General features: G+C 50.2%; 1 protein-coding gene across 1 annotated transcript in view; it reads right to left on the bottom strand.

Moving 5' to 3' along the window:
• The window catches only part of Awh (LIM/homeobox protein arrowhead), a 179178-nt gene that overhangs the window by 41752 nt on the left and 122601 nt on the right, over nucleotides 1-14825 (bottom strand). Inside the window, exon 2 of the mRNA XM_089550308.1 lies at nucleotides 8748-8929. Within this exon, the coding sequence (XP_089406434.1) occupies nucleotides 8748-8929 (182 nt within the window). The remainder of the gene's footprint in view (nucleotides 1-8747; nucleotides 8930-14825) is intronic.

Here is a 14825-nt window from a genome sequence, read left to right as displayed (position 1 = left end):
TTGCAAGGCCTCATTGGTCATATGAGTCACGTTCACTAGCGTAAAATAAACAAGGACACAATGAACAAGGATGTCCCATGTTTTTCCAGCGTCTGTCCAATCCTTCTCTGTGCCTTTGTATATCTTGCACCAGTCAAGTTGCTTCAAATAACTTTTAGGCATTTTGAGTATTTCAAACTTTTCTATTATTTTCCACTTTCAGTAGCCCGCAAAGCTTTCGCGCAGTACAGCGGACGAAACGCCTTTTCACCTCAGAATAAAACTCGTCCGGCTGCGCGCAACTCTGGTGGCCCGGAAGGGTTGAGGCTGCCGCCGCCGCGAAAGCCGGCCGGTTAGGGTACGCTGAAAATTTTCGCACTGGCTCGAGGACGTCATTGTACCGAGCGGCCCCCCGTGGCCTGGCAGCGAACTCCAGGCCCACTTGAGAGGGTAGGGGATCTTGCTTTCTGAACGGACGTCGCCGTCGGGAAATGTCGTTACACGCCTGGGCAGAGCATTGGCGAATCTCGGTTTCGAGCGCTAACCTAATCGAACCGAGGCACCCGTGACGACAAGCTCCCTGTAATGAACTTAAAATGCACAAGTGGAAACGCGAGACGCCAGCGAGGGGAGCGCGCAGCCGTGATCCAATAAAGGCCTGCGGGGCCCTAATCCAATCTGCCCTGCGGGACGGCGCCGCATCAGCCGCGCCCCTAACGGCCCTAATTAGGCGTTAAATGGCGCATGTCGTCGCGTGCGCAGTGTGCGATGCAGGCGCCAGGGGCTGCGTTCAGGGAGATTCCTCATCAGCCGGCGAATGCGCCTTTTCCAAAAAACCTGTGCCGCCAAGTCATCTTGTGCCATCAGCTTTGGGCCGTTACTTGTGATCTGCGCAGCATCCACAAGATGTTTGCTGCTGCGAGGTGTTGTGTGTGAATGTTAGTAAGCTGTATGAAACTTTATGCTGTCTGTCAATGTTAATTTTTTAAGGGCTGTTTTTGTTTTACTTTCTCAGAAAGTAGCATACCAAGTGGTTCCTTGTTCTGCTTGTTTAATAAGGTTATTCAGATTTTCACTGCATTTCCCTGTTCCGCTCACAAGCTCGGCTTAAGCAGGCTGCAATGTGATATGCTACAGTCAAATGATTAAAGTACTGTTATAAATATTATCATTGCGAAGAACTGCGCGTTATGTGTGGCGCAGCAGCGACCGAGAGAAGTCCCGCAGCTACGCGTTGTTGAGGGAGTTGGTTACATTTTACTCAGAACATAACATTACAGCGCACGAAAGTGTGCATAAACAAAAGACAGTGCTACAGAGATAGGCCGGTAATTGCGCACAGCTTTTCGAAATGGTAAAAAGTCAGCAACAATGGCGACAGAAGAGAGCAGGCGGCTCCTGTTTTTTGACGCGCTTGGATGGAATGAACCGGAAAAGTAGGGGTGTGCGACATGGAACCATGCAAGCCATATGGGTGGCGTTCAATCGCAATGATACACCATATACAAGTGCCACGAGCAGTTCAATGCGCAGTTTATCGTTATGAATCTTACGGAAAAAACATAGCCTCGCAATTGTGGACGAGATGCAAGTGATATTAACTCCTGGTGGTTTAAATTAATCCACAGCCTTTCACAAAGGTGTCTCATAGACCATGCGTCGCCACGTTGGATTTGATGCTTGATATGCCGCATGGAAAAGACGAAGCGTTTCATCCGCTCGTATGAAACGGCCACAGAGGTTCACTAAGCCTCATGCGACGCAGCCCAGCGCATCGCTGCGGCCTAAACTTTGCGCGCAAAACTGCCTCGCAGAGATAAGCGAACGCAAGAGTGCACGCACACCCTCCTCAGACATTCATCACCCGGCAGTTTTCCGAAGCGTGCGCCCCAGTGCACAGCTGCAAGTCGCGCACACTGCACAGGAATCCAGCCGGACATGTGGTGCACTTTTTCAGCTACTTACTGGGCTGTTCAAGTATGCACGATGAACGGAGCTCGGCATGTTGCGGTTGATGCTGCAGCTCCTGTGTGAAGTCTTCGTGAGGTTTCATGGCACAGCGCATACAATCTCGCCCTAAACCTGTGGAGCAGGCAACACACAATCCGCGCGTGTGTTTTTTGCAAGTTGAACGTGAGGAGAGGTCAACCTCTCGTTGCCTGTACTGAGGTTCTGCTCCATGAAAGGGCGAGGCAGGCTCTGTTGTCTCTCCCTTCTTGCTGGGCGGCGAAAAAAAAAATGAGGGGGCACTTTGTTGACCTAAAGTGCGGTGAGACGAAAGCCTATAGCGCGGTGTGGCTGCTTCTGTAACTGATTTGTGGTTAAGATGTTAATTAAGTACACAATTGTTTGTGAATCTTAAATGCTGCAGACACTGGAGGGCGTCTGGGAGGCATCCGTCTGATTCGACGCCTTTCTGCAAACACTCTACAGCGTCCCAGACAAGGAGAACCACATATGTGTTGGCAGGAAGTAGCGTAGCCATTAGCACGCTCGGCTGCGGAACTGAAGGACGGTGCTTCGAATCCCATCGTGCAGAAAGGCTTTTTTTTTTTTCTGGTCTAACTGGAAAAACGTGACAACTCTGCTGACAACCTTGTGTCGGCAACCTTCTGTCGACAACGATAAGGCATATTAAGGCTTTCGCCTTAATATGCCTTATTAAGGCATATTAAGGCATTATATTAGGCATATTAAGGCATATTAAGGCATATTAAGGCATATTAAGGCATATTAAGGCATTATGCCTTATTAAGGCATTATATTAGGCTTATTAAGACATATTAAGGCCTTAATATGCCTTAATAAGCCTTAAGGCATATTAAGGCTTTCGCCTTAATAGGCCTTAAATTCGCCTCCTGCTTAACGGCCAAAGCACTGCGTGCAAAAACACCGGGCATATTTCCGACGGACGCAGATGTTTCTTCCACCGCACTCTCAGCGGTTCCCTTGTGCCGGAGCAACACTAAATTTCCCCATGCCTGACTGGCAGAAAACGGGCGCAGTGTGTGTCTCTCGGCGAGTACCTTTGGTGTGGAGGCTTGCCAGGACGGACAGTTGGGCTAGTTGGTACGGGTTCATTGTGGGTAGGACAGCGCACACTGGTTGATTCATTTCAATAAAAAGTGCGACTGCACGAATCGTCTTCCGTCCTGTCTGCTCCTACCCTTTAATGAAACCCGAGACGATTGGAAGACAACAGCATTGCTCCTGTGCCGTCTTTCCTTCGTTGCTGTGGCCACAGTGGTGGTTGAGACTGCACCGGACACACTCGGAACATCGACACGCGTTCATCGATGCAAGAGAGCCCGTTTCCGTGCAGACGACACAACTCCCACATACGGGGCGGTAAGAGTTCGCCTATATATTTTAACTGCTTTTCTAATAACAAAATCTTTGTTTCCTTTGAAATGAATAACTAAATGTAATCAGGTAGACGGAAAAACACTCGATGTTTGGTTTCAGGAAAGAAATGACTGAGCTGCTGTCGCGCATGGCGATTTTATTGAATAAAACTTGGTGTTCTGGCCACCGCGGTGGATGAGTGGTTGTGGTGTCCGGCTGCTGACCCAAAAGACGCGGGTTCGTCCCGGCCGCGGCGAATTCCGATGGAGGCGAAACTCTAGAGGTCCGTGTACTGTGCGATGTGAGTGCACGTTAAAGAACCCAAGGTGGTCGAAATTATTCGGAGCCCTCCACTACGGCGCCTCTCATAGCCTCAGTCGGTTTAAGACTTTGGACCCCATAGACCAACCCAAAAGTTCATCTTTTTATTAAGAAAAAAAGCTTACGCTCTGGACATCATATTCTTGTAGCCCTTGGTTCTCCCCTGTCGTCCTTGTGTGCAAGAAGGGTGGAACACTCCGCTTCTGCGTTGATTACCGCAAGTTGAACGCTATCACTCGTCTCGACGTGTACCCGCTGCCCCGCCTCGACGATGCACTTGACCGCCTGAAGGGGGCCAGTTATTTTTCCACCCTAGATCTGCTTTCGGGCTACTGGCAGGTGCCTGTTCACCCCGATGATGTGGAAAAGACGGCATTCGTGACTCCCGAAGGCCTCTACCAGTTCAACCGTATGCCGTTCGGTCTCTCAAATGCTCCAGCCACCTTTCAGCGCCTCATGGACCGCGTCTTAGGCCATATGAAGTGGACTATGGCGCTGGTCTACCTGGATGACGTTATTGTCTATGCGGCCACGTTTGATGAACACCAAAGGCGACTCAAACTCGTCCTCGAAGCCCTTACCTCTGCTGGGCTTCGCTTAAAACCAAAGAAATGTTTCTTCGGTTTCGCAGAGGTCACGTACTTGGGTCACGTTGTGAGCCGGCATGGCATCCGTCCCGACCCGGAGAAGCTAAAAGCGCTTACGGCTTACGAAGCTCCCACCACTGCCAAGGAGCTCAAAAGTTTCCTCGGATTTGCTTCGTACTTCCGTCGTTTTATACCCAACTTTGCCAAGCGAAGCGCTCCGTTGACCGCCCTACTGAAGAAGAATGCAGCGTGGAGTTGGACACCGGCCCAACAGCTCGCGTTCCTTGACGTCAAGCACACCCTCCTCGAGCCTCCTACGTTGGCCCATTACAACGAGTCGGCCCCCATCGTCCTCCACACGGATGCCAGCCAAGATGGGCTCGGCGCTGTCCTTCTGCAGGAAGACGAGTCTGGTGACCATAAAGTCCTAGCTTATGCCAGCCGCCAGCTTTCTGACGTTGAGCGCCGCCGCCACTCTTCAGAACTCGAGTGCCTCGCCGTTGTCTGGGCCGTCGAGAAGTTCCGTCCCTACTTGTACGGCCGTCACTTTACCATCGTCACGGACAATAGCGCTCCGACTTGGCTGCAGTCTGCCAAACACTTAAATGCCAAGATTGCACGCTGGTCCCTGCAACTTCAAGAGTATGATTTCACCATAGTGCATCGGCGCGGCTCTGCACATCAGGATGCCGATTTTTTTTTCTCGCCACCCTTGTTCCGTGACGGCTTTGACGGACCTCAGGACTGCGCAAGCGCAAGATCCCGACGTTGCTGCCATAATCCACTCCCTTGGCATCGCCGTCGGCGCAGGTCTCCGCAAACTGCGCCGGGTCTATCAAATGAAGGATAACCTCTTGTGTCATGTGAAGTGGCTCCGTGGTCGACCACCCGTGTGGTTGCCAGTGGTGCCGGCAACACTGCGGTCGTAAATCTTGCGCGGCCTACACGACGCTCCCACGGCTGGTCACCTTGGTCGCAGCAAAACCTACGCACGAGTGTCGGAGCGCTTTTGGTGGCCTAATATGTCCAGAGACGTCAAGGAACACGTGGCGTCCTGCCAGACGTGCCAGTTCAGGAAGTCATCCACACGAGTAACCAAGCCACCTCCGCAGGCGTTTTCGCCGCCGAGTTCACCTTTCGAGCTGGTTGGACTGGATCATTTGGGCCCGTTCCCGAAGACACGCGCCGGCAACCGGTATATTCTGGTTGCGGTCGACTACTTCTCCAAGTGGGTCGAAGCACTGCCCGTTCCCGACACGTCGTCCGCTCATGCCGTCTTGTTTGTGGAACAACATCTTGTTCTTCGGCATGGTGTGCCACAACGCCTCATCACGGACCGCGGGAGCTGCTTTATGCCCCAAGAATTTGAGCGTGCCCTCCGCTCCTTCGGCATTGCGCATTCCACTACATCCGTCAATCATCCCCAGTGCAATGGCCTCGTGGAGCGTGTCAACCGCACCCTTACGGATATACTCGCCTCCTACGTCGCTCCGTCCCACACAAACTGGGATCGTTTTGTTTCTACTGCAGCTTTTGCACTCAACACTGCGGCTCAAGAAACAACGCATGTCACGCCGTTCTCAGTCGTCTATGGCAGAACGCCCTCCATCCCTCTCGACGCGCAGTTGGGCCTTCGCCATCCTACTGCGTCACCGACTGACTGCGCCCAACGACTTCGTTCCGCCCGCCTCGACGCTCAGCGCAACCTTCTCACGGCCCATGCGCGTGCGCAAGTGGCCAATGCTGCAGCACCACCACTTCCCTCATTCCGGTCCGGTGACTTGGTCCTCGTTCGCCGCACCATCCGCGCGACTGGCCGTGCCGCAAAGCTGTTGCCCCGATACCGCGGCCCTTACCGTGTCGTTGCACGGCTCGGCCCCGTTACGTACCCCCTAGAAGACCTCCCCGAGCTTCGACCACGCGGTGTGCACCACATTTTTCCCGAACATGTCTCCAACATGAAGCGCTATGTCTCCGGCACCCACCGTGATCCCGACTTGGCTCCCACGTCCTCCCTAGTGCCGCCCTCCCGTACCAGCACCAGGCCTCCCTACCGGAATGCCGCCCCATAAGTGGAGCGCTGTGCCGTGAACGCAATCCCAAGTTCCGCGGTGTGCCCGTCCCGACTGGGCACATCGAAGCCACCCCATCGCCTACAGGACGACTAGATGAGGGCAAGCGCGGCGCTGCGCTTCCGCGGGCTGACACGAAGCCGCAAACGCTAATACAAATGCCGTCGCACGTCAAGCTCCGCCGGTGCGAAGAACCTCAGCCCGGGCTCATCGGGACGAGTTCGATGCCGCCTGCAAAGCGAAGCACGCGCTAGGGACACCAGCGGTGTTCCAACTGCGTTCTATCTTCCCCTTCCCCCCCCCCCCCCGGTGGAAAGATGTAACGGCATACGACCTACGCTAACCAAGAGCGCGCTGCGCTATACAAATAAAGAAGAGGCGCGGGGCGAGCGCGAGGGGAGAGCGCGCGGCGCTAGCGCGAGAGGTAGAGAACGAAAAGAGAACCGCCGCGGCCGGTTGTGTTTGGGTCTCCTGCGTCTCTCTGTGCTTTTTCCTGCGCGGGACCGCCGTCCCGTAACAATATGTACAGAGTTCAAATTAGACATCATACGACTGCTCGTATTGTATGGGTTTCTGCATGCGGTTAGCAGCTGTTCTCGTGATCATTTAGGTGGCCTGGGCCCGAAAGGTGGTAAACGTCTCTGAAGGCAAGGCTTGTCGTGCGGTCTCAAGTTGTTACTGAATGACAGGCTATTGGGAGCACGTAAGTTAGTTAAGTAACACTGCGGAAGCTGCTTAGTCGAGTGTGGAGACAGTCTCGGCAAGACCACGCGGGAAGGCAACGACGAAATACCACAAGTCGCGGCTGCTTGAGCCGTGGCCGCTCTCAAATTCTTTTCTCGTGTCCCTCCTGCAAGATCTGTTCTCGTGCTCCCAGAGGCCCCAGAGGCAGCCTCTGAAGCGTGGTGATGCTTGCCCACAGGGAGGACTCATTTTAACCTCCGACTAGTCGCGGCGGCGGCGGTAGTGCTAGTTGCTCCGCCTACTTTTTTCCGGCGTTTTTCAGGCCCATCAATCAAGTTGTATCAAAAAGAAGGCAGGTTTTTGGACTGCGCATAGTCACTGATACGACAGTTTCAAGGCATAAAAGATGCGTCTTCTTTCGGATAAGAACCGTTCGCGAGTCTGCGCTTGCTGTGTACTCTTTTTGTACTTGTTTGTGTGTGCTCAGTGCCTTTTGTTGATAATCGGACGTTACACCTCACTACAGAAAACCAGGCGCCGCTGCGCTTGCATTGGTGCGCGCCGGTGATACTCGCGCCAAGCTTCTCTCCTACTTCTGCGCGTGTGTCGGAGCAAGTGCGATTTAGTACGTAGTAGTAAACTCTATCTGGTATTATTGCTCTGTTCCGTCTTCATTCCGTTCCGTCTGTCACCTCGGCTTGCAGGCAGGGGCTAATTATTTTTATTTCTTTTTAGGTAGCCCCAACCTAATATGTCACCTCGGCTAGCCCGTTGTGCCACCTGGCGGTGCAGGCAGGAAACTTTTATTTTTATTTCTTTTTAAAGCATATTCTAACATACGTCACCTCGGCTAGCACATTGTGCTTTAATTAAGGGGCGCGGGCTGGACAATATTATTTTTGTCATGTCGGCTCTCCCTTCTATTTTCACTGCCAGATGATGTTCGAGACGTGAATGACAGTTTCCACGATCGGCGTACATTTTTTTGGCTCTCTTCATTTTGGTTGCTATTTTCTTTTACAAACCACCACCTGCGTCCGTCTGAGTGACTGTGGTGGATGCGAACAAACTTGTGCCGCGGTTGCGTGCTCAGCTGGGGATTTGAACGTGTTTAGTTCGCATTCTGACAATGCGGTGTTTCATTGACTGAGCTCGCCATCACACCAGGAATGAACTGACCTTAAATGCCCCCAGTTCTTCCTAGCGCGGGCACTTGATCTTCACGGCGTTTAAGGTAAGCCCTCCAGTTACCGTTATTTCCTCATCAAAATGGTCTACATACTTTGTTTAGACCTTCCTACGCATGTTTCCTTTTGCCGATCCATAGTACATGGACTGTCTAGAGACAGAAGTCTTCTAAAAGTGTATGGGCACATATCGATAGATTGTCTTTAGGCTGTGGGATTTGTATTGTGTACACACTAATAATCTGTCGGACTCGTCTATTGGAAATATATGTACAGTCTTTGCCAAAAGTAACCAGGCTGCAGGGTTTGCTTCTCAGTCGTATATTAAAGCTATTACGTCAGCCCTCAAGCTGTAAATCTCTGAAGAACCCCTGTCCTCACCTTCAAAGAACTTTTTGGTCTACAGGGAAGCCGTGAGGGGTCTACTATACGGATGAGGAGCAAACCATGCAGCCTGGTTACTTTTGGCAAAGGCTGTACCTTATCGACAGAAGCCCATGGACAGATAGTATAAGTGTAGGGAGGGTAATTCGAGCAGCCATTTCCCTCCCTACACGAGGCAGTCCACTCACCGGACGTAGTCGTGTCGGCAGTAGACGCTCCCGTGGCGCACGAAGCACGACGGCTGCCGGTCCAGCGGGGCCCCGCAGACGCAGCAGCGCAGGCAGCGCGCGTGCCACGAGCTGTCGCTCAGCCGCAGCAGGAACCGGTCGGCGATGCGCTCGCCGCACGCGCTGCACAGCTCCGCCTCGCTCTGCGAACAACGGCACACAGGGCATCATCGTCTGCGCACCGGCCGGGAAAGTTGCACGCGGAGACGAGAAACTGGCCCCCCACGTCTGCTCCGTCCAGTGCTGCTCTACCAATCGTCTGCTCGTCCAGCAGACGATTGGTTGAGCAGCATGGGACAGAGCAGACGTGGTCAGCAGACGATTGATAGAGCAGCATGGGACAGAGCAGACGTGGTCAGCAGACGATTGGTAGAGCAGCATGGGACAGAGCAGACGTGGTCAGCAGACGATTGGTACATCAGCACTGAACACGCAGTGTGAGCGAGAGAGAGAGAGAGAGAGAAAACTTTAATGAATAAAATAGAGGTTTGCCTGGTTATGCGCCTAGCATGCTACTCCAGATGAGGGTGAAAGAAGAGGGTGAAAATGAGAGAAAAAGGGAAAAAAGAAAGGTGACATCAAGCATACTCCACAGTGACGCACTCAAAAACACACATGATTATCAAAGGATGTCCACTAAACCGGTGTTCCTAAGAAAAACTAAGAATGCTTTTGTTCCTCGCGCAGGGTCCAAGGAGCGATCAGATCGTCTACAACGCGTGCTTCGAGTTCGGCCGGTCTCACACGTCGAACATAGATTCCGGCGCTGCCAAACAAAGCTGCGCACTGAATCGTTCTTCTCCATTGCCTACTGAAGCATAGTTTTGATTGTGCACTCTCGCAAACAGTACCCTGTAGCGTCGGGGACGAACGAAAATGGTGCGTTTCTGCGCAGTAAGCGCATAAAAAGCCCTGGAAACGTAGAAGGTTTACGTCATCCATTGCTGGAACATGACCAACTCTTCACTGGATAACAGCTCACTAGAATGGCGAGGCATGCAGCTCATCTGCAAGCGCTGTGAAGACGAGCTCCCCACCTATCATTAATGTTGGTTCTGACGCGATGCTTGTACTTCATGAGGATATCCTTTCCGCAGACCTAAAATCTGCCGCACAAACATGGCGTTCAACCTGAACGATGGAGGTGCGTCTTCTTCCCCCTTTCACCCGTCTTTTGCTCGTTTCTTTCTTCTTCGTTAAGAAATCTCATTCACCGAATCACCCAGGCAACACATATGTACGGTGCTCAGTGTTAGTGCTGAGGAACCACCGGCGCGCTGCAGTATCATGCGTATATATTATTCTGTTGTATATTCGGCCGATACTAAACACGTTTTCAACAATTTTTTCCCTCAAGGGAAAGTAAAACAAAAAAGTTAATTTTCAAAGTTTAGTCTCAAAATTACCAAAATTCTTAGACAGCATATCCTCCAAAGGGCGCACTCGCAAGAACGGTGGCAGAAATTTAAAATTAGAGCCAACCAGGCCCATTCGCTCTTACAGTTAGGCCTTATTTCACCCAGATGTAGTTATTAGAGCTTCTTGGGTTGAAGGTAATGTGAAGACGTGCACCAAGAAAGTCTTCACACTGCATTTCGAAAGAAAAGCCGCTGAAGGCGATGCACCAGTGAAATGTTAGGATTGTGACTGCGCCAGCAAACTTGCAACTACAGTTTCTCAAAAACTTCACTTTTGTTGTTGCTTTTGTGAAACCCACCTCGCCCCTGTACGTTCCCCTAATGAGGAGTTGTTGATGCAATGCATTGTATTACACGTACTTGTTCTAGTGCTGTTCGCGTCAATTCACCTGTTCTGCTCAATGCGGTCGGTGCGTGACCTGCACTGTAAACTCGAACACGCCTAAATGGGAGCAAACTAGGACTAGCAGTTTTCCTGTCATTTTGTGTCCTGTTTCCGTCCATCATTTAGATACTAAACATCAATTTAGGATGCTACAGTGAAGTAAAAGAAATTCTTAATCCCCATGCATTCTAACTAGTTTATAACGCTGCTGGCGAAGTGGGAACATAAGAAGGATACCCGTCCGCGCTTGTGACAGAAGCTCGCTATTCACGTTTACTTTCTTGCGCAAGTTAATGAAGCACAGTAGTGCGCCTGACTGGACACAATGACTGTTCTGCTCAAATCGCCGCGTATTTATTTTAGGCAATATTTTCATAAACAGCTAGAATTAACACTCCAGAATTGAAGTTTTCGAACAAAAGAGGGCCAGGTTTGAAGTCTCTCTTGTCGAAAAGAGACAAATGAAAGTTTACTTTCCGATATTCGATAATTTTAATAGCAAAATTTTCATTATAAGGTTGTGTAGAGTTGCTCTAAATTACACTTAAAGAATATCGAACAGTATGGATAGCACAGTGGCTAATGCGGATGAGAAACTTTCACAATTTTTTTTCCAGTTCATGTTTAGGCATATGTGGCGTATTTCTAAAAAAAGGAAAAAGGAAGGTTAATTAGTGGTTTTTGAGGGAAAAAATTATACCAGTAACTGTCTCACTTCTCGGTGCACACTGAGGTAGGTGGGAGTGAAAGAAAGAGAGAAAGAGGCGCTGTAGTTGGTGTCGGTAGAAACTTTTATTGCCAGTGATATAAATGGCGGAGGCGAAGCCCCCTTCGTGGCACTTGGGTGCCCCCTCAATGGGAGGAGACACCCTTATAAATCGAAGGATAGCTCTTGGAGCGCAATCCTTCTCAAAACACTACGGGTGATCCGGCGTTGGTGTTCAGCAGAAGTGTTGGTCAGAAGACTCTCCTCAATAAGACTCCGCGCCACGGTCGGTGATGGGGGATGAGTGAAGGCGGGGCATGTGAGGAGGGTGTGTTGGAAGTATTTTGGTTCGCCGCAAAGTTAGCATGAGGAGGGCAATTGGCCAGGGTATCGGGCATGTAGTAGTTTGGGGTATGGAGCAGTCCGAGTTTGTGGCCTGCGATATGGTGAGGAATGAAGCTTGGGGTGCGTATTCCCTTCGTTCGTCCCGGTAGTACGAGTAGAATATCACAGAAGGAAAGCAGGCGCTCCCCGGCACTCAGAGGGAGCTCGACTCCTTCTGCCTGGGATACAAGGCCTCGGGCTAGGGAATGAGCTTCCTCTTTGCCAGGGAGGTCAGCATGTGCTGGCGTCCACATTGAGGCGCCTAAGCTGCGAGCAGCGTCGCGTGATATATGGCCACTGGCATAGCTGAGAATGGCAGATTTGGAGTCGGAGATAAATGTTGGTTGGTTGGTTTATGGGGTTTAACGTCCCAAAGCGACTAAGGCTATAAGAGACGCCGTAGTGGAGGGCTCCGGAAATTTCAACCAACAGGGGTTCTTTAACGTGCATTGACATCGCACAGTACACGGGCCTCGAATTTCTCCTCCAAAGAAATTCAGCCGCCGCGGCCGGGATCGAACCCGCGTCTTTCGGGCCAGCAGCCGAGCACCATAGCCACTGAGCCACCGCGGCGGCGGAGATAGATGTGGTTGCAGATGTAGAGATGAGAACAACTGCGATGGCAGCCTCTTCTGCCTCTCTGGTGGAATTCGTGATGATCGAGCTGGAAGTCACAGAAGCTTTGCTTGATTGTACGCTACCGCCAGGGCCATATGGAAGCCTGACGTATATTCCGCTGCTTCGACGTAGACCACGTCATGGTTCTCCCAATACTGTTTGTGCAGGGCCTGAACCCTGCATAAACAGTGGTTGCAGATGTAGAGATGAGAACAAGTGCGATGGCTACCTCTTCTGCCTCTCCAGCGGAATTCGTGATGATCGAGCTGGAAATCACAGAAGCTTTGCTTGATTGTAGGCTACCGCCAGGGCCATATTCCAGCCTGACGTATATTCCGCTGCTTCGACGTAGACCACGTCATGGTCCTCGCAATACTGTTCGTGCAGGGCCTGAGCACTTGGTACTCTGCGGTCCCTGTCTCGCTCAGGGTGCATGATTCTTGGGGAGAGGGGGGGGGGGGGGGGCACGTTTAGGTTAGAGCGCAGGATAGAAGAAAGGGGGACCCTTTCGGTAGGGTATGTAATTTAGGTAGGGCTTAATTCGCACAAGAGAATGCGGCCAGCCTCTGAGTTGGACAAACGGGATACGGGTGCAGTAAAGGAGGCTTCTGTGAGTTCCTCAAAGGTGATTTGGAGCCCGAGGATGAGGAGGTGGTCGTTGGACGTGCTGGGGGGGTAGAGCCGTTTTCGTGCAACTCCGTAGGAGCCCAATTGGGTACGCTGGGTCATAAGGTATTGGGTATGCCGGGTGGCTAGTTTTTCTAGCACTATCTCCCCTCCATTCTTCAACAGATCGACTGTTACCAATACTCGACAGCTGCTTTTCCCCTTTGCATGGCTCCCAAGGCTTTCTTTACGGCTACTACCTGTTTCGTTACCGACGGAATGACGCATTGCTGTGCGCTACTGCCTCTCTCATTAACCTTCTGATTACTTTAGCTACAACAGTTTTGTGTAGAACTATTCGGCTACTTTAGCTATCTTATCCATATTACTAATGACTTTGCCCTCCTTGTCTCTTGGCATACACCTTGGCATACATCTGGTTTTTGCCTATGCCTAGTTTCCTCTTCACCGCTTTTAGGCTACTTCCGTTCTTTAGAACGCACTCGATTTTCTCCACATTAAACATTCTTATGTCGGCTACCTTGCTGTTATTCATCAACTTCGATATCTCTGCTAGTTGTAGTCTGTCTGTAGAGATAGACGCCCTCATGCTTTGACGTTTCATGATCTTTTGTGTCCTGAGATAGCCTGCCGAATCATCCTACAGCCTACTTCTACGGAACAAGCCGTAATGATAGCGTCTTATTATCGTCCATTTTTTGAACATTAAGATCGTCTGCCTCACTTAAAGCTGAATATATTTTCTGTAGCGAAATCATGAATTCCTGTAGTTTGCCTCTTACCGCCAACTCGTTAATGCGTTTCCTCTTCACCAGTTTCGACACTTAGCAAAAACTAATACGTTTGGAATATACGGTGGGCTATTTAAATTGTATTTTAAACATATTTTGTATTCATGAATGCACTAAAATATGTACGAAATACGTTTCTGAAAGTTCATGCTTGGTATTCGAAATATATGCTTAAAATATGCCAAAAATACCTTACTTAAAGCATACTTCGAGTACTCTTCAAATACGTGAAAAAACATGTATGCAGTTTTAGCATCTTGCCAGTGTATTAAAAGTGTATTTTCGGAAATATGAAATTAATTCATCCAAAGTATATTTCAATTCTAAAAAACGGGCAGTCTTTGCAAACGTATATGTATGCAGTTTTAGCATCTTGTCAATGTATTAAAAGTGTACTTTCGCAAATATGAAATTAATTGATCCGAAGTATACTTCAATTCTAACAAACGGGCAGTCCTTTTAAACGTATTTGCAGCACACTTCTAGCTGCCATTGAACAGTCGAGTGCTCGAAATCGCGTTTCGGGAAATGGAATTTGCATGTTGTCAACGTATTTGAAGTGTACTTCCGTAAATGCACAATTAATTTGCCCAAAGAATACTTAAATTCTAGCAAATTGGCAGACCGCCTTAGCATATTTGCAGTACACTTCAAGCTGCCCGTTGAACAACCTAATTCTTGAAATCGAGTTTCGGGAAATTTCATTTTGGTGTTGGCAATGTATTTAAAGTGTACTTTCGTAAATAAGCGATTAATCCGTCCAAGTATACTTAAATTCTAACAAATGGGCAGTCCGCGTAAACATATTTCCATTACACTTCAAGCTACCGTGGAACAATCTAGAGCTCGAAATGGCATTTCAGGGAACAGTGAAAACTCTTCCTTTCCTGTCGTCCTTTCGTTGCAACGCAGTAATCATAGCGCGGGAACACCGCAGGACAAAGACGAGACGGGACGAGAACGCCTACGTTGTTCCCGCGCTATACCAACCTGCCTAAGCCTTTTCTGTTCTGAAGTCCTTTCGTTTATGGTAACTTCTAGCAGGAAGGTAATCACCACTTATTTACACTACATCGGAGAACGTGATAGCATGATACCGGCAAAGGCGCC

Source organism: Amblyomma mixtum, chromosome 6, assembly GCF_055824585.1.
Source record: "Amblyomma mixtum isolate Tamu chromosome 6, ASM5582458v1, whole genome shotgun sequence".
NCBI lineage: Eukaryota > Metazoa > Arthropoda > Arachnida > Ixodida > Ixodidae > Amblyomma > Amblyomma mixtum.
The sequence above is the reverse complement of the archived record's forward strand: the minus strand, read 5'-3'. Positions and strand labels throughout refer to the sequence as shown.